Below are 19,822 nucleotides of genomic sequence, written 5' to 3'. Positions count from 1 at the left end.
AAAGGACGATAGTTAAGTGCAGCCTGTTACAACGCCAATAAGTAAGTCGGGACTATCTGTATTTAAATTTACATTAGTTGAAATTTAAAAATCAGTTACTCAGTTGCACTAGCCACGTTTCAAGTGTTCAGTAACCATATGCAGCTAGTTGGTACACATACAACATTTCCATCATCGCAGAGAGTTATTGGGCAGCACTGATGTGGACAGAGAAAAAACTGAGAGCCAACTCATTAAATCCCCTTCATTGTTACTTATATTTTATGCTTAACTGCCTATAATAAACTATGCATATTGTTAATGCTATCAGTTGTTAAAACTGAGATGGAGTGTTTTTCTAACTTCATCCAACCCAGTTTATGTCGTGTTCTTTGGTTATGTATGAATTTTAAATCACGTTCTGTATCAGCCTTTTCTTTTCTCTATTTTTCAATTATCCTCTTCTTCCTCTTTAATACTGTAGAACTTTAGCTGAGTCCTGGTCGCATGTAGATTTAATAGCATTACATGATGAGGTTTTCTTTTTTGTGTTAGTTGTATTATGCCCATATCTTTTCCAGTAGTTTTTTTTTTTTCCCATGAAACCCTACATAATTTAAGTTTTCTAGGCAGTACAATGTTCCTACAGTAGGTGGCAGTAATATCAAATTTCAGATTTATATTATAAAACCCAAACCCAGTGCCATAGAGTCAATTCCGACTCATAGCGACCCTATAGGACAGAGTAGAACTGCCCCGTAGAGTTTCCAAGGAGCGCCTGGCAGATTCGAACTGCCAACCCTTTGGTTAGCAGCCGTAGCACTTAACCACTGCATTATATTATATATTATAACCCACTGCTATATTATAGAGCAAGCAAATATTAATACTGAGGCTTTTTCTTTTTTTACAACTTTAAACTCTAGGAATGATTGGACCTGCGGTATTCCTGGTAGCTGCTGGATTTATTGGCTGTGATTATTCTTTGGCTGTTGTATTCCTGACTGTATCAACAACGCTGGGAGGCTTTGGCTCTTCTGGATTTAGCATCAACCACCTAGATATTGCTCCTTCGTGAGTACTATATAAAGATTTGCTGTGAAACCCTGGTAGTGTAGTGGCTAAGTGCTATAGCTGCTATCCAAAATGTTGGCAGTTCAGATCCACCAGGCACTCTTTGGAATCTCTATGGGGCAGTTCTGCTCAGTCCTATAGGGTCGCTATGAGTCGGAATTGGCTTGATGGCAACGGGTTTGGTTTTTTGGTTTGGTGATTGACTTTAAAGTCTTAACAAGATTCCTATTTACAGGACAATTTAAATTTTTAACTACCATCACCTCTATCCACAGTGTTCTCATAGAAATGTTGCCTATAACACATTAATAACCTAATTACTTGTATCTGTCTACCCAGCTAGAATAGAAGCTCTATGAACGCAGAGACTCTGTCTTATCATCCTTAGGGCTCACCATGGTGCTTGGCACATAGTGGGCATTTAGTTGGATGAATGAATGCCAAAGGCAGACTAGTAGATTTGCCCAATTATTTTAATATTTCCATGCAAATATATTTGTATAGCACTTGATAGCTTACAAATCACTTTCGCAGACATTCTTTTTTTTTTTTAAGCATTCCTGTGAAGTAGGTATTCTTGCCCCATTCTGTGAATAAGGAAAGTCAGGTTCGGAGAAGTTAAGTGATTTTTCCTATACCACACAGCTAATAAATGATGAGCCAAGACTTGAACCTAAAGTTCTTACTTTTTAAGCCCAGAACTTTTCTACAACTGCCTCTCTGGAATCACTGTTTGGTCCATATACTTTTAAATTCTTTTGTACCAGTTGACAAGGTAGAGGAGGGGGCTGTGTGAATGTTTTAACCAAAAAGTTAATACATTTAATTTTTTTAAATAGATATGAATTTATTTTTGGAGAAAAGTTAGGTGATCTCCTAGCCCCTTTTCACCTACGCCAAATCCCTCATTACTAAACTACCACGGAATCTTCTGGTTCCTGTTAATCTTCAGTCTCCCAACCCTTCAATAAATACTCCAAGATAAACTCCACTAAGCTGGCTCTCGTAGAACTGGAAAGAACGTTTGAAATCATTCTAATCCCATCTCTTATTTTATATAAGGAGCCCGAGAAGTTTCCACAGAACTAGAGTCTTAGCGTGTCCAGTTCCTGTGAGCCTGCTGGCCACTCTGCAGTGCCTTCTGGCTCATGTTGGGCCTCCTGCAGCAGTGCCTTTTCCTCTCCATCTGTCAGAATCAATCCCAGTTCAAGACCCAGCTCTTTATTAAGCCTTTTCCAATCATGACAGCCTGCTTTTTTCTCTTTATCTCTATGCACTCCACTAAGAATTCTGTACTAGATACATTAGTATTTACTGCCAGACCTTAATTTATAATTATTTCTAAATGTAACTCTTGTATATTTTCTTTCCCCAACTTGAATATAAACTCCTTCATACTAAGACATCTTACATATCCTCATCACAACTCCTGGCATAAGATCCGTACTTGCTGCGTGATTGATTTATATGATCAGGCTGGGAAAGTAGAGCATCAGTGCTCCATATACCCTTGACAGTAAAGGACTAAGGAAGGAGAATTGATAACACTTAGACATTGGACTAAGAAACTGTTTGAAATACAAGGCAACTTAGACAGAAGCTCTAGGATCATAAGCTCTGAGAATGCAGGGACTGAATCCATGTTGTTTACCACAGGAGTGTCAGCACCTGGTCCTGTGCCGGGCCATAGTCAATGCTCAGTTGATCAATTGTGTGAATGGAAGACTAAAAATTGAGTTTCATGTTCAGTTCCATGTTTAATTCCTTTAGTTAGTATTTATAATAAAGTCAATTTGTACATTCTCCATCAAATTTAAATACAGAATTCTTAGCCAGCATTATACAATTTTATTCCTTTCCCTCTCTCCTTTCTATGTATTCTTTGCCCCAGCTGAACTAAACTACTCTTTATTCTCCAAAATTATCCCCAACACAAACACACACACACACGCTCACGCTCACACACATACTTGCCCACCTTGGGCCCTTTTCTCATGCTGGTCTCTATGCCTGGAATGCCCACACTCAATGTAGGTTTGTCTGATGTAGGTTCCATCATGATTAGATTCAGGTAACGCACCCTGTCAGAGTACTATATAACTGGCCGTGTGATCTCAAGGAATGATATCCAGAGGCCCCATCCCACGGTATGCTATCAAGTCGATTCTGACTCATAGCAACCTCATAGGGTTTCCAAGGCTATAAATCTCTATGGAAGCAAACTGCCACATCTTTCTCCCAAGGAGCAGCTGGTAGGCTTGAACCACTGACCTTTCAGTTAGCAGTTGATCGCTTTTAACCACTGAGTCACAGGGGCTCCTTAGAGGCCCCTAAACCAAAAAACCAAACCTATTGCCATCGAGTCAGTTCTGACTCATAGCCACCCTATAGGACAGAGTAGAACTGCCCCGTAGGGTTTCCAAAGAGTGACTGGTGGATTCAAACTGCAGACCTTTTGGTTAGCAGCTGTGAATGCTTAACTACTGTGCCGTCAGAGCTTAGAGGCCCCTAGTGATGTTAATTTTGATCACCTAGGGGTCTGGGTAGTTAAGGTGTTGTCCAGTACCTCCAATAACGAATTACTACTTTTCTGCTTGCAACTAATAAAGCAGCCTCTGGGGAGATGCTTTGAAATCACCGAATAATCCTGTTCCTCATCAAATTCCTCCTCCCACCTTAGGTTTAGCATCCATTGATGGTGCAGGCCCAAACCAGTTTTTACTATGGTGATTTCAAAATGGGGATATTCCAACCCCACTACTACCACTACGTTTATCAGTTGGCATTCTAGTGTAAGGAACATACCCCTTATATTTATTTTTATAATATGAATTCTACTAAAAGCTTATAAATGTTAAAATTGAATTTGAAGTAGAAGGTATAGTATCTGCTGAGATACAAATAGAAAGGAAATAAACTCACTGCCGTCGAGTCCATTCCAACTATACCAACTCTATAGGACAGAATAGAACTGCCCCACAGGGTTTCCAGGGAGCGCCTGGTGGATTCGAACTACTGAACTTTTGGTTAGCAGCTGAACTCTTAACCACTATGCTGCCAGGTTTTCCGGAAAGGAAATAGTATACCTAAATGAGATCTTGCTGGTTAAGACTTTTTGTCCTCTTACCTTCTCTCCTCTGTACCCATCTCAAAACAATTTCAATAAGTACATTTTAATGTTAAGCCATATTCTATGAATATTACGTTATATATTCACTTTGCACGTATATATTTACTTTCACGTAATAGAATTAACCATATTAATAATACATGACTACATATGACTTTATGTCACTAGTTTATACCTTGCTGACGGCAGTGGGTTTTTGGGTTAATCCAATCATAGTCCTCAGATGGAAGGACTCTGTTAAGACTCAGAATTCCAACAAAAGTTAAACTGCATAAGCCTTCAGATCTCATTCATCTTTAGTGTTGTATGAAACTGCCAATTGCTTATTTGATAGTGTTAACTACTTGTCTTAAGCAGTAATTTTTTTTTTTTTTAGTAATTAGAAATTTGTAGGAACAAAAATTGGTTATATACTGACTATTAAACACCTACCCATTTTAAAGAGAAAGTGCTACTACCTTCCGTTAATTATCTTCAGTCATATTTTTTTCATATAATTAAAACCAGTTCAAACTCTCAGAGCCAGAAGTAGATTCAATTAATTAGTAGATCCATTAGTTACAATCTTTGCAGTGTTTACATTTTTAAGTCCAAATTTATTATTCTTTGTACAGTTTTACATAATTTTTATTTTTAACAGATGTTTATGAGTACCTCCTATACATTGAGCACTCTACACAACACTACAAAAAAGAAGACTTAGCTCCTGCTTGCAAAGAGATTAGCCTAGTTCAGGAAAGAAACAACAAAAAATAGACAATTGCAGTACATTATGATGACTCATTCTTTCAACAAATAGGTATCAAGTGCCTACAAAATACCAGCCATAATAGATTCAGTCCTAGCCTGTGGAGCTAGTCTAGCGCAATAGACAGGAAAGAATCATACAAATAAAAACAGATTTTTTGAAGAAGTGAGTATAATGGAGGGGCAGGGGGGAGGAGCATAGCTAGGTGAAAGGGAATATATTCCAGACAGAAGAATTTATACGAGAGGAAAAAGATATGATGCTGAATTCTGTTGGCTAGAATTTTGTTGAGAATTTTTGCATCTATATTTGTGGGAGATACTGACCTGTAATTTTCTTTTTTTGTGGTGTCTTTGCCAGGTTTTGGTATCAGGGTTATGCTGGCATCATAGAATGAATTCGGCAATATTGGTTCCTTTTATAAATGTTCTGAAATAGTTTGAGTAGTACTGGCATAAGCTCTTCACTGAATATTTGGTAGGAATCTCCAGTGAAGCCATCTGGGCCAGGGCTTTTTTTGTTGGGAGTTTTTTTTATTACCTTTTCAATCTTTTGTTATGGTTCTGTTCAGATGTTCAACATCATTTTGTGTTAATTTGGGTAGGTAGTGTGTTTCTGGAAATTTGTCCATTTCCTCTAGGTTTTCAAATTTGTTGGAGTATAGTTTTTCGTAATACTCTGTTACGATCCTTCTTATTTCAGCTGAATCTGTTGTAATATCCCCCGTTTCATTTCTTATTCAGGTTAATTGCATCCTGCCGTGTTTTTCTTTTGTCAGTTCTGCCAGTGGTTTGTTGATTTTGTTGATGCTTTCAGAGAACCAGCTTTTGGTTTTATTGATTCTTTCTGTTGTTTTTCTATTCTCTATTTCATTTATTTCTGCTCTGATCTTTATTATTTCCTTTCTTGTGGCTGTGGGCTGCTTTTGCTGTTCTCTTTCTGTTTGTTCAAGTTGTGTAGCTAATGTTTTGATTTTGTTCCTTCTTTTTTGATGTGTACATCTATTGCTATAAATTGACCTCTGAGCACTGCCTTGGCTGTGTCCCAAAGGTTTTGGTATGATGTGTTTTCATTCTCTTTTGAGTCTAGGAATTTTTTTTATCCCATCTCTGATTTCGTCTGTTACCCAGTGGTTTCTAAGCAGGGTGTTAGTCAGTTTCCATGTAATTGATTTTTTTTCCTTCCTCTTCCTGTGGTTAATTTCTACTTTGATGGCTTTGTGGTCAGAGAAGATACTTTGTATTATCTCAGTGTTTTGGATTTTGTTGAGGGTTGCTCTGTGGCCTAAGATGTGGTCTATTCTGGAGAATGTTCTTTGTGCGTTGGAAAGGAATGTGTACTTTGCAGCTGTTGGGTAGAGTGTTCTGTGTATGTGTTTGAGGTCAAGCTGGCTGATTGTGCCCTTTAGCTCTTCTGTATCTTTGTTGAGTTTCTTTCTAGACGTTCTCTCTGTTGCCAAGAGTGGTGTGTTGAAGTGTCCTACGATTATTGTGGAACTGTGCATTTCTCTTTTCAGTGCTGTTAGAGTTTGTTTTATGTATTTTGGAGCCCTGTCATTGGGTGCATAGTTGTTTATTATGGTTAAGTCTTCATGATAGATCGTCCCTTTAATGATTATATGGTGTCCTTCTTTGTCTTTTATGCTGGGTTTTGTTTTAATGTGTATTTTATCTGAGAATAGTATTGCCACTCCTGCTCTTTTTTGGTAGTTATTTGCTTGACGTATTTTTTTTTTCCATCCTTTGATTTTTAATAAATTTCCATCTTTGTTTCTAAGGTGTGTCTCTTGTAGACAGCATATTGATGGACCCTGTTTTTTTATCCATTCTGACACTCTCTGTCTCTTTATGGGTGCATTTAGGCCATTTACATTCAGTGTGATTATTGGTAGGTGTGAGTTTATTGCTGTCATTTTGTAGTACTTTTTTTTGGGGGGGTGCTGACATTCTCTTTGTTCCTTTTACTCTCCTGTGCTGAATCCCTTTTGTTCGTGGATTTCTTTTTCATTTTTCATTTTTGTAGATTTTGTTTTTATTGAGACTTTGTTTTTCTTATTTATTTTGATGAGTAGGTTTGTTAACTTCTTTGTGATTACCTTGAAATTTACCCTTATCTTCCTAGGTTTGAACCAGTCTATTATTACTTGGCATCGCTGTGCCTTCCTCTCCATTTGGAAGTTCTATACCTACATCATTGAATCTCTCTTTTATTGTTCTGACATTGTCATCTACAGATTAACCTCTCTTATTCCCTGTTGTAATTCTTTTGGTTTTGGATAGTCCTTGAGAGTTCATTTGCTAGGTTGGTATCGAGCTGGTACAATCTTACATCCTAGATTGAGGCTGTGGTCTGATGTTGTTTGTTCTCAGACCGAAGGACTCCCTTTAATAATTCTTGTAAACTTGGTTTGGTTTTTACACAATTCCCTTAATTTCTGTTTATCTGGAAATGTCCTAATTTCACCGTCATATTTGAATGAGAGTTTTGCAGGATATATTATTCTTGGTTGGCAGTTTTTTTCTTTCAAGGTTTTATGTATATCATCCCATTGCCTTCTTGCCTGCGTGGTTTCTGCCGAATAATCAGGTTTAGTCTTAATTGTTTCTCCTCTGTGTGTGACTTTTTGTTTTTCATGAGCTGCTCTCAAGATTCTTTCCTTGTCTTTGGTTTTAGTGAGTGTGATAATGATATGCCTTGGTGATTTTCTTTTGGGGTCTGTCCTATATGGGGTTTGTTGAGCTTTTTGGCTGGTCAGCTTTTCACTTGATATTAGGGAAGTTTTCCGTCAGCAGTTCTTCAATGACCCTCTCTGTATTTTCCATTTTATGAAAGGAAAAAGAAATTGGTGTTTCAGTTAACTAGAAGAAGACCATTTGTGGCTGAGATGCAGAGAAGGAAGTCACCAGGATAGTGGCAGGAAATTACTCTGGGGAGTAGGCAGGAGCTTATAGTAAGCATCTTATACTTTATCCTAAGTGAGTAGGAAGTGACATTCTCTGTATTTTAAGATCACTTTTGTGTGGGCAAAAGTACAAGTAGAGGAAGCCAATTAAGAGCTTATTGCTGTAACCTAGATGAGAGGTGACAGTGACTTGGGCTATGGCATAACAGTGAAGATATAAAGAAGTAGACAGATTTAAGATGTTTTGGAATTGTACCTGGCAATAGATTACACTTCTGAGAGTGAAGAAGGTATCAAGGATGATGATTCTAATATATTTTGCATGGGCAACTAGGTAGATAAACATGCCACTGAAATTGAAGCCTAGAGTTAGAGTCTTAGGGGAAGGAAGATTAAGACTCGAGGCATGTTGAATTTCAGATTAAAAAAAAAAAAAAACCCTAGAAAATAGGTGTTTGATACTTGAAGTTTAATATTTGGCATTTTCATATTTGGATCTGTAGCTTAGAAAAGAGATCTGACTGGAAATGAAAATAAGGAAGCAGTAATCCACATTTCATAGGACCTATGGTGGTACAACGGTTAAGCATTTGGCTGCTAACCGAAAGGCTGGCAGTTCAAACCCACCCAGTGGCTCTGCAAGAGAAAGACCTGGTGATCTGCTCCCATAAAGACTACAGCCTAGAAAAACCTATGAGGCAGTTCTCTTCACAGGAGATTTCTATGAGTAAGAATCAACTCAATAATACCTAAAAGACAACAATCCAAATTTTGTAGTGTTTAAAACCAGGGATTATCTGGGCAGAGAAGGTAGAATAACAAGATAACAGATCCCAGGAATCGATCTGGAGAAACCTCAATATTTAGAGATCAGAAAGAGGGAAAATAATTAACAAACGAGATTAACAAGGAGCAACCAGAGACATAGAAGGCAAATCTAGAATGTGGTGTGGCGTTAGGAAGCCAAGAGAAGAAGTACTGCCCATAGGACAAACAGTGGTTGGCCATGTAATAGAGGAGAGTGAAGAGAGGTAAGACTGGAGAGGTAAACAGGGCCACAGAGTGAGGGATAATGAATTTGGACTTTATTGCATCATCAGTGGGGAGTTCCCTGTGTCCTGCTTAACTGGGGTCATTTAATTGCCTTTTTTAGTTGCTTTAGTAACAACCAGGTACCCATTCAGTAGAGAACACTCTGCTAATTAGAGCAGAAACAGTTGAGGATCACAGACCCTTAAGCATTCAGCACCAGCGCTTGTGGTGAAAAATTAAGCATGAGATATTGATCTTTCCTACAGATGGGGTTCAAAGATCACTGTGTTTTTAATAATGTGGCATTATATTGATTATAACGTTATAATATTAAATACTGATTTGGAGCCAGACAAATTGAGTAACATTTTATAGTCTTTCTTAGTCTATAAAATAAAGATAATAATCTTTACCTCATGGAGCTGATTTTATGTTAAAATGGGATGCAGGTTTCCCCCGCTATCCAAAAGTACAACATGCCTGTGAAACGTTTCATAAGCCAAAATCTCCTAAAGTGAAAAACCAATTACCATTAATTTATAGAAGAAAATTTTCGAGTGTTCCCAGACCCAAGAAATAACCTACTGGATCATACCAAATAACACATAAAACTGAAAATAACACTAACATATAGTACAAGCAGGAAAGCTGAGTGTAGCCCCCAGGGAAGGAGCTTGGCAATACCACTCTTGCTGCTCAGAGTACGCACTGCCTCTTTAACGGCTCGCAGCAAAACAAGTGCTGAATCCTATTTCTGGTTTTCGCCTTTTTTCATAAAAGCCAAAATCCTCTTCAGATTTCTTTTAGTTAGCAAAAACAGGTACTAATTTAGGTCTTTCGTAGAAGCGAACTGGCATAAAACGAACTTTCGAAAAGTAGGGGATACCTATGATATATATAAAGTACTTAGAACTGTGCCTGGCATAAAGTTTTTCAATGAAACAGTCAGTATTCCTATTAACAAGGAGCCCTGGTGATGCAGTGGTTAAAACACTTTACTGAGAGAAATGTGGCAGTCTGCGCCTGTAAAGATTTATGGCCTTAGAAACCCTGTGGGGCAGTTTTACTCTGCTCCATAGGGCCACTGTCAGTAGGAAGTAACTCAACGGCAGTGGGTTTGGTTTTGGATTTATTCCTGTTAACATACAAAGGTATACGTGGTATTTTCACAGGCTAAAATAGTAATCTTCCATGGACAATTTTTCCCCAAATTCAAGGGAATTGAATAGATTTTCCAGTATTAATCCTACAGAATTCTATTACTCCAACAGCACAGAATCCAGACTGAGTTCCTACAACATGTTTTTCTTCCAAGCAGTCATCAATCTTTCATGGCCTATCCTGGCCAAGTGTAATATGAATACTTGAATGAGCTTCTTGGTGCTGACATCAGAATTTCACAGCATTCATCTGCACTTAATATCTGTCACCGAACAGGCCTGGCAACATTGCAGATGGCTTCTCCTACTGCCAAGGTGTTAATGGTTTAAAAAAAAAAAAGAAAGAAAGGCCCTGCCAAGCTTGGTTAATTTAAGATACACTCCTTAAACGGGATAAGCCAAAAAAGATCTGTGCCTCTTATATTTGTTGTTGTATCCTGTATACATGGGTTTTGAACATATGAATTTGTGTTGTTTACAGATAACAGGATTAGATTCAGAATTTTTTATTTAAGCACTTTCCCATATCTAAATGGGGAGAAGGATATCAGAACAGTAGCTGGCAACCTGAATTGAGGGTCTTAAACCCTAACAGAAATTATATTATGCCACAGTAAGACTATGTTGTGGTTACTTGCCGTAGAGTTCATTTCAATTCATGGTGAGCCCATGTGTGCAGAGTAGAACTGTTTCATAGGGTTTTCAAGGCTGTGACCTTTTGGAAGCAGATCACCAGGCCTTCGTCCGAGGCGCCTCTGGGTGTGTTCAAACTACCAACCTTCCAGCTAATAGTGGTGCACTAAACTGTTTGTACCACCTAGGGATTCCTTATAAGACTATATGGACCATCTTTAATTTTGAGTGGGATTTTATTTTATAATAACACTGATTATCTTATGAGGAATGAAAAGCTCTAATTGGACTTTGTATATGTCTAAGTGATTTTTAAGACAAATAAATTAATAAATGCCATTTACTTGGTAAACTAATATATTTAAAGCTAAACACTACCATCACCTTTTAAGTTTTCTCCTGAAAAATATCAAACAAATCTAATGAACACTTTAGGGTCCAGAGTCTAGATACTACCAGTGTACATGAAATGTAGGGGACAGAAGATTATGTTAAATGATATCTCAGGGATGCCAGCTACAAAGTCTAGGATGTAGGGATATCTACAAGACAGATGTCCCAGTTTTTTCAGTTAAAAAGAGAGCAATGAAAAGGAATGAACTGTTGATACACCCAGCAACTTGGAATGATCCTCAGCAACCCAAGTATGTAACCGAATGGTTACAGGTTTGATTCCATTTATATAAAATTTTTTTAATGAAAAACTTTTAGAAATAGAGGACAGATTAGTGATTGCCAAAGGTTAGAAGGAGGTAGGTTTGGTTACAAAAGGGCAAAATGAGGGATCCTTGTGGTATTAAAACTGTTCAGTATCTTGACTGTGGTGGTGAATATGCAAACCTACAAAACTGTATAGACCTTATGTTAATTTCAGTATAATACTTTAATTCCTTACATATATGTGTACGTGCATATGTATGTGTGTGCATGTGTGTGTGTATATATACATAGAAATAAAATACCCACTGCCATCAAGTCGATTCCATCTCATAGCAACCCCATAGGTTGTCCAAGGCTGTAATTCTCTATGGAAGCAGACTGCCACATCTTTTTCCCACAGAGCCACTGGTGGTTTCAAGCCACTGACCTTTTGGTTTGCAGTCAATCGCTTTAACCACTGCACCACCAAGGCTCCTTATATATATGTAATATATATTATCATATATAGTATAATAATGTATATAATACACACATATGAGAACTAGTAAGACTGGGCAAACCTGAATAAGATCTGTGGATTGTATCATTGTCAACATAGGCAGTCCCCTGGGTTACAAACGAGATCTGTTCCTAACTGTTCTGGAAGTCTTTAAGTCGAATTTGTAGGTAAGTCAGAACAGGTAGGTTCTTATTTAGCCTTACTTTAGTGCAAGAAAGGACTCAGAGCCTCTTCAGTGATTTAAAAGCTGCATGAGCAGCAAGTGAAGGTGATAATGATGAAGAATTTGGTTCAGGTAGGGGTTAATTCATTCGTTTCAAAGGGAGGGCAAACTTACATTAAAAAAAAACCAAGTGTGAGTTGTCCATAAGTCAGATGTTCGTAACCTGGGGACTGCCTGTATATGTCAGTGCCTGTATATGTTAGTTTTGCAAAATGTTAACATTGGAGAAAACTGGGCAAAGTGTACAAGGGATCTCTGTTTTCTTTTTTTAAATAACTTACCTGTCTGTATTATTTCTTACAACTGCGTGTGAATCTACAATTATTTCAATAAAAATTTTAATTAAAAGAAGATATGGGGAAAAATCTATAGATGAAAAGACTTAAGATACAGATGAAACAATTTCCAGATATGTACCTTATTATTGGATCCTGATTTGAGCCAACTGTAAGAAAAAAATCTGTGAACCAGATAGTCATTATGCAAATCATGTCTCAACACTTTTCTGTATCACTCCACAGTGGAGAGTTTGCAATGGCCATGTTACCCTGTATAATGTTAGAATGCTTATTAACTATTGAAATGCAAGTTTTTCACCAGCTATATATTCAATCCTATTTCAATAAGACATTTCATTTAGATATAAAATCTCACAAGAACACAACCTAAGAGTGGTATAACTATTGAGAGAAGCTGCTTACATGTGTGACAAAATAATAAACTTCTATGAAAATGTTCCTGCAGGTATGCCGGTATCCTCCTGGGCATCACAAATACATTTGCCACTATTCCAGGAATGGTTGGACCTGTCATTGCTAAAAGTCTGACTCCTAATGTAAGTAGATAATTTGCTTATAAACTGAAAAAGTCTGAAGAGTTCATTTAGAGCTACATATCTGTGTCAAAGTTGAGTATATTTTAATTAAGAATAAAATTCTGAATGTTTATTCTTATGCAATTCTTTATAACAACAAAAAGCTAAAGACCTTAATGGATAAGAAAGCATATTTTCAAAGAACATTCTTAGGATTATAGAACGAAGTTTAATTAAGCACTTGTAGCTGAAACCCCGGAAGTAGTTAAAAGTTGTGATATTATACCAGGTGAGTCACTGTGCCTTAGACAAATAAAAACTGTAATTTTTTCTTCAGGAAAAGATGAGGTGTCAGGAAATCGTGTCAGAATGAATGAGGAACAGTTGAGATAATCGAGAATGTTTAGAGGAGCAGAAGACTTGAGAAGACAAGATAGGTGTCTTCACATATTTGAAAAGAGATCAAATGAAAGTTGGAGACTTATTCTCAGCAGTTCCACAAGAACAGATGGAGAGAAGTTATGAGGAGACATTGGAAAAGTTCTCTGCTTAAACTGTTATGAGATGGAATGGGCTGCCTTGTGAGTCAGTGAGCCCTGAGATAGTCAAACATTTATTCAATAGGCATTTCTTGAGTGCTTGTTATATGCTGGATACTAAAGATTCAAAGATAAAACAACATAGAAACTCACAGAGATTATATACAGTCAAATAAAGCAGTGTTGACAGATGCTTCAGTAAACATGTGTACAGAATGCTATGGATATAGAAAAGGCACCGACCAATTTGCCAGGGTGGGAAAAGTGGGGAAGGAGCCTACAGGACTCTGCCAGGTGACATGGGAAGTGCTGGGCCTTGCAAGGGCACCAAGCTGTTACAATAGGATAGACCTAGGATGGGGATAGCCTGAAGCTAGAAGGAGGCCTGGGACCAGATCAGTAAGCAAAGATTTGGCATTATACAGAGGTTGTCTACATTGTGTAAGAATCAAAATAAATGGCCTCAGCAGCCCCATCCAACTCATCTATTGTTTACATTCTAAAGGACTTGTGAAATGTCATTTTTCAAGAACCTGATTAAGATTCTTGTAAGAGTCTTAATTTCTTCTTTGTTTATGTCTCTGTAGTCAAATTGACACTGTGTCTAGCCAGTCTTTAGAATTTTAGAATAATCTTACAGACTTTCTTATTACCAAATATACTGATCGCACACATACCTGTCTTCACCACAGATAGTGCTGCAGTTTCTTCTTCCCTCCCACCATTTCTAATCCCTACTTAAATGAACCGGTGCCTCCTAGTTACTGTTTTCTCTCGCTTAATAGAAAAGAATGTTTGAGTTTTTTTTCCTGAAGCTCTCAATATGGACACATCAGAAATTTTTAACCTTATATTTACAGAGCATTGTAGCAACACAAGAACCTAGGTCAACACGTTGTCTTGAATTAATTTGATTTATTGATAATCCTAGCACTTCTGCTAGAGAAATACAGATTCTTGAGTTAAAGTCTTGAATGTTTGCAAGATGAGAACTGAACTGGATTTCGGATGTGTTATTCTAGCATTTGTTTAATGTTATTAGAAACCCTGGTGGCATAGTGTTTAAAAGCTATGGTTCAAGAGGTCATCAGTTCAACGCTTTGAAGGCCAGAGTAGCAGGGACAGGGGTTTGGGACCATGATTTCAGGGGACATTTAGGTCTATTGGCATAACAAAATGTATTAAGAAAACATTCTGGTGAGTGACATCTGGGGTCTTAAGCACTAGCAAGCAGCCGTCTAAGATGCATCAATTGGTCTCAACCCACCTGGAGCAAAGGAGCATGAGGAACACCAAAGACACAAGGTAATTATGAGCCCAAGATACAGAAAGGGCCACATAAACCGAGACTACATCAGCCTGAGACCAGAAGAACTAAATGGTGCCTGGCTACCACCGATGACTGCCTTGACAGGGAACATAACAGAGAATCCCTGATGGAGCAGGAGAACCATGGTATGCAGACCTTAAATTTTCATAAAAAGACCAGACTTAATGATCTGACTGAAACTAGAGGGACCCTGGAAGTCATGGTCCCCAGACCTTCTGTTAGCCCAAGACTGGAACCATTCCCAAAGCCAACTCTTCAGACAGGGGTTAGACTGGACTATAAGCCAGAAAATGATACTGGTGAGGAGTGAGCTTCTTAGCTCAAATAGACACATGATATCATGTGGGCAGCTCCTGTATGGGGGCAAGATGAGAAGGCAGAGGAGGACAGAAGCTGGTTGAATGGACATGGGGAATACAGGGTGGAGAGGAGGAATATGCTGTCTCATTAGGGGGAGAACAGCTAGAAGTACATAGCAAGGTGTATATAAGTTTTTGTGTGAGAGACTGACTTGATTTATAAACTTTCACTTAAAGCACAATTAAAAAAAAAAAGAGGTCAGCAGTTTGAATCCACTAGGCACTACTTGGAAACCAAATGGGGTAGTTCTACTCTGTCCCGTAGGGTCGCCATGAGTCGGAATCAACTCTACGGCAATGGGTTTGGTTTGGTTTTCATTAAAGAGATTATTTTTAGAAGACAAGAACATATGTTGCTTTTACAATTCTAATTGCTTGTAATTAAAATTTACCGTACTGCCTCAAAAATTTGGCAGAATGAGGCAGAGTGTAAGTAAGTAATGAAGTAATTAAAATTCAAAGTGTGGTTGAGGTTCGATTTTGTAACAAACAAAACAGTATTCTTTAACAACTGATGGAATTTTTGTTTAAAAAAACCCTAAGAGCTATGTGAGATTTCTGGTACAGTTGGCGGAGTTTAAGTCACCCCTGGCCTCCAGATAACACTGAAGTATTATTTTATCCTGTAGATCAAACAGAGAAGCTTTGTCTTAGGAATTCTGAGAAGCGATCTTAAATATTTCTTTCTGGTGTGAGTGTGACCCCTCCTCTAGAATGGTGACACATTGTTAGAATATCTAAATAGTGACTCAAAGTTAAGATGAATTTCTAAGAATTTTTTTCACCAAAATAAAGTGTAACTTAATCGCAATGGTGCTCCTTTCTTTCTCCACATTTTTCCTTTTTTTCCTAATGAAATTACCTCATACTGGCTTTCCAGTGCCTCCCCCTTCCTTTTTTTCTTCTCATTGCCAGTACTACTGCTTGTTTGTTTTTTTGTTTTTAATGCTATAAATGCAGCACTGTGTTTGATTAAAATTGCAAAAACCAAAAAAAAAAAATTTTTATAGTCATATGATCCAGAAATTTCAGTAGCTACTTCATATTTTTATACCACTGAGTTATACACTAGACAGTTATGTAGTGTGGATCTGTTATTGGCAAATCCCATGCTTAGGGTGCCTTTCAGGATCCCCGCGAATCTTTCACACTGGTGAGCCCTCCCTCCACCCGTCCCAGATACACAAACCACTACTTTAAAAACCACCTCGTTAACTGGTCCTCACTTGGATCACCTGACACCTAAGAACGTGAGGGGTGACCTTCCTGGTAACACATGCTTCAGGGACACACGCACCTTTCATTCTTAGTAAGCTTTTTATTGAAGTATAACATAGGTATTTTTAGAATGCACAAACCCTATATATACGGCCTGATGAATTTTCACAAAGTTGACACATCCATGTAACCAACACCAAATCAAGAAAGAGAATATTGCCTTCATCCAGAAGCCCCCATTAAGAGGGACCACTATCCTGACTTTTAACACCATAGATTGGTTTTGTCTGATTTCAAACTGTATGTAATTTGGAGTCATTTTGTATGTACTCTTTTGTGCCTGGCTTCTTTTGGTCAGTATTTTGTTCGTGAGATGTATCTGTGTTGTTAGAGTTCGTTCATTCTCATTGCAGCATCGTATAATATTGCACTGAACAAATACACCGTGACTCTACTGTGATAGACATTCAGCTTGTTTCCAGTGGGGGGCTTATGTGAACCATGCTGCTGTAACAGCCTGGTGACACCCCGTCTTTCTTACAAACTGCAAACAACTTTTTCATGTGCATTTTTTTCTTTCTTTCTAGAACACTATTAGAGAGTGGCAGACTGTTTTCTGTATCGCTGCTGCTATTAATGTATTTGGTGCGGTTTTCTTCACACTGTTCGGCAAAGGTGAAGTGCAAAAGTGGGCTCTCAGTGATTACCATGGACACAGAAACTGAAGGAACCAGTACATAATCCTGTCCCTGTTGATACACGTTCGTTTAATCATGTAACCTAAAAGTGCCTTTGATAGTTTAATGTGTTAAGTGTTCTATATACAGAAAAAAATTGTGCTTGTATTAAGTTTTTAAGGATTATAATCATGAAATGTCACTAGTTGCCAGTTTAGTAAAATTAGCTATTTTTAATTATTAATAATATATACGCTGTAACTTATACTTCAGGTTCACATACCTGGCTGCAAGTTAGGCAACATGAAGTAGAAGTTCTATTTATTTTTAAGGGGCCACACTTAAGGGAATGAGCTGCAAGGTTCCCCTAGACCTTTGCTGATTTAAGCTAGAGAATAATTCTCAGGTCTTAGGAAACACCTGTTTTTGTCCTACCTCCTTCATTGAAAATCATTTGTCATTAGCTCTCCTTGACACTTAGGTTTGAAACTTTGGCATCTCCATGGAGCTGCCGGCCACTGAATAATTTGACCTGGCAACTGGACTAAGGGAAGCATGCCCAGGCAGCTGCCAAACATTCCCTCCCTGGTTTCAGGGACCAAGTACCCAGCATCTACCAGAGGCAGCCTCCAAGCCTGGAGTCAGCGCCATGTCTTTGGACAGTGTTCCTTCTCAGGGGCTGTTAACAAGCAGATAGAGCCCTGAGTAGGCAGCCCCAGGGAGTCCACGGCAGTGGTCTTGCTGAACCCTCAGACCTTTCCCGGCGCCCTGGGATGCTGATTGGCATGTAACCTGCAAAAGGAAAGTAGGGTGCCCAGTTAATCATAAAGATTGTCATCCTGGACTTAAACTAGCTTCATGTGAATCATAGTCTAAATTTCTGAATCCTGCATTTTTTGAGCCACACCAGAATAAAAATTTTAAATCCTCTCACTTTTTCTTCAGTCTCCCTTCTTGTAAGCTTAAGTATAAAGTGACTGTTAAAGGCCACATCACCAAAGACCAGGAACATAATCATCTTTACTGCTGGTCACTGAAATCAAAGTTTTCCAGTTTTTCCTGGACCGTCTTCCAGTAGTTCTTGAGCATGCTCTGAAGGCATTGTTGTGATTTAAAACTTGATTTGTGTTTTGTTTGTTTAACACTACCTGTAACATTTTAACTGAGAAAGCTGTTTAATATATGATGTAAATACATTTCATGTAAATTTATTTTTAAATGTATAAATAGCTTTAAATTGCTATGGTGATACTGCTTTTATAAATCATCAAAATAATAAAACCTTTTGAATTGATTTTTGAATTGACAGTTCTGTGATATTCTCTAATGTCCACAGTGACCATTTTACATCTTCTTGTGCCCTCCTTAAGCCACCGATTTACCTCTGCATGCTTCTGTCAGTCTCAGAGATGACCCTGTACCACCAGGCTGAGGAAACGGGCCAGCCACATGATGCAGCTACAGAAATCCTCTGTTGCCATCAACCTGCACTTCCTCGCTCTGAAAAGGGTCCACTCTTCTTCCTAAAGCATATACCTACATCAGGATTCTAGCCTTTTCCCATCTCTTCTAAGGCAGTGCTTCAGTAATTCCTAATTTGCTTCTTCAATCTCTACCTCTCTTCTTCTTTTCCTTCTGTCTCAAAGGCACACGAGTCTTTCTAGCCTTTAAAAACAAACACAAAGCTCTCCTGGGGACATGAAAACACACACGTATGTATACAGGATATCTCTAGAATAATACTTAAGAAACTAGAAACCTCTAGAGAGAGAAAACAGGAAACCAGGGGTGGGAAGGAGAATTAAATTTCAACTTTACCAAATGAGGCAATATAACCTATTCAAATAAATACCAAAATACTAGTTATCTAATTAGTAGACAAGAACTATTTTAGGTGAAAGGAACAACACACAATACAGGAGAGGTCAGCACAACTGGACTAAACCAAAAGCAAAGAAGTTTCCTGAATACAACTGAACATTTTGAAGGCCAAAGTAGGAGGGGCAGAGGTCAGGGACCATAGTTTCAGGGGACATGTAGGTCAATTAGCATAACAAAATGTATTAAGAAAACATTCTGCATCCCACTTTCGTGAGTGGCATCAGGGGTCTTACAAGCTAGCAAGTGGCCATCTAACATGCATAAATTGGTCTCAACCCATCTGGAGCAAAGGAGAATGAAGAACACCAAAAACACAAGGTAATTACGAGCCCAAGAGATAGAAAGGGCCACATAAACCAGAGACTCCATCAGCCTGAGACCAGAAGAACTAGATGGTGCCTGGCTACAACCAATGACTGCCCTGATGGAGCAGAACAGTGGGATACAGACCTCAAATTCTCGTAATAAGACCAGATGTAATGGTCTGACTGAGACTAGAGGGACCCTGGAAGTCATGGTCCCCAGACCTTCTGTTAGCCCAAGACTGGAACCATTCCCAAAGCCAACTCTTCAGACAGGGATTGGACTGGACTATAAGCCAGAAAACGATACTGGTGAGGAGTGAGCTTCTCGGCTCAAGTAGACACATGAGACTATGTGGGCAGCTCCTGTCTGGAGGCAAGATGAGAAGGCAGAGGGGACAGGAGCTGGCTGAATGGACACAGGGAATACAGGGTGTAGAGGAGGAGTGTGCTGTCTCATTAGGGGGAGAACAGCTAGGAGTACATAGCAAGGTGTATATAAGTTTTTGCATGAGAGACTGACTTGATTTGTAAACTTTCACTTAGAGCACAATTTAAAAAAATACTACTTACCATCAAGTCAACTCCAGTTCGTGGCAACCCCACGTGTGTCAGAGTAGAACTGTGCCGCATAGGGTTTTCAATGGCTAATTTTTCCAAGG

The 19,822-nt window shown here is 38.4% G+C and overlaps 1 protein-coding gene across 3 annotated transcripts in view; it reads left to right on the top strand.

The window, feature by feature from the left end:
• SLC17A5 (solute carrier family 17 member 5) overlaps positions 1-18,248 on the top strand; it is a 62,149-nt gene extending 43,901 nt beyond the window's left edge. Inside the window, exons 9-11 of one of the 3 annotated variants that reach the window (XM_049895557.1) lie at positions 906-1,053; positions 12,785-12,875; positions 16,817-18,248. In XM_049895557.1, coding sequence (XP_049751514.1) covers positions 906-1,053; positions 12,785-12,875; positions 16,817-17,041 — 464 coding nt within the window. In that variant the 3' untranslated portion in view covers positions 17,042-18,248. Of the gene's footprint in view, positions 1-905; positions 1,054-12,784; positions 12,876-13,191 lie in introns of all 3 variants that reach the window. The other 2 variants (XM_049895538.1, XM_049895547.1) reach the window with 2 other exon arrangements.
• The last annotated feature ends 1,574 nt before the right edge of the window (positions 18,249-19,822 follow it).

Source organism: Elephas maximus, chromosome 1 (assembly GCF_024166365.1).
Source record: "Elephas maximus indicus isolate mEleMax1 chromosome 1, mEleMax1 primary haplotype, whole genome shotgun sequence".
Taxonomy (NCBI): Eukaryota; Metazoa; Chordata; class Mammalia; order Proboscidea; family Elephantidae; genus Elephas; species Elephas maximus.
This window is presented reverse-complemented; position numbering and strand designations above follow the sequence as displayed.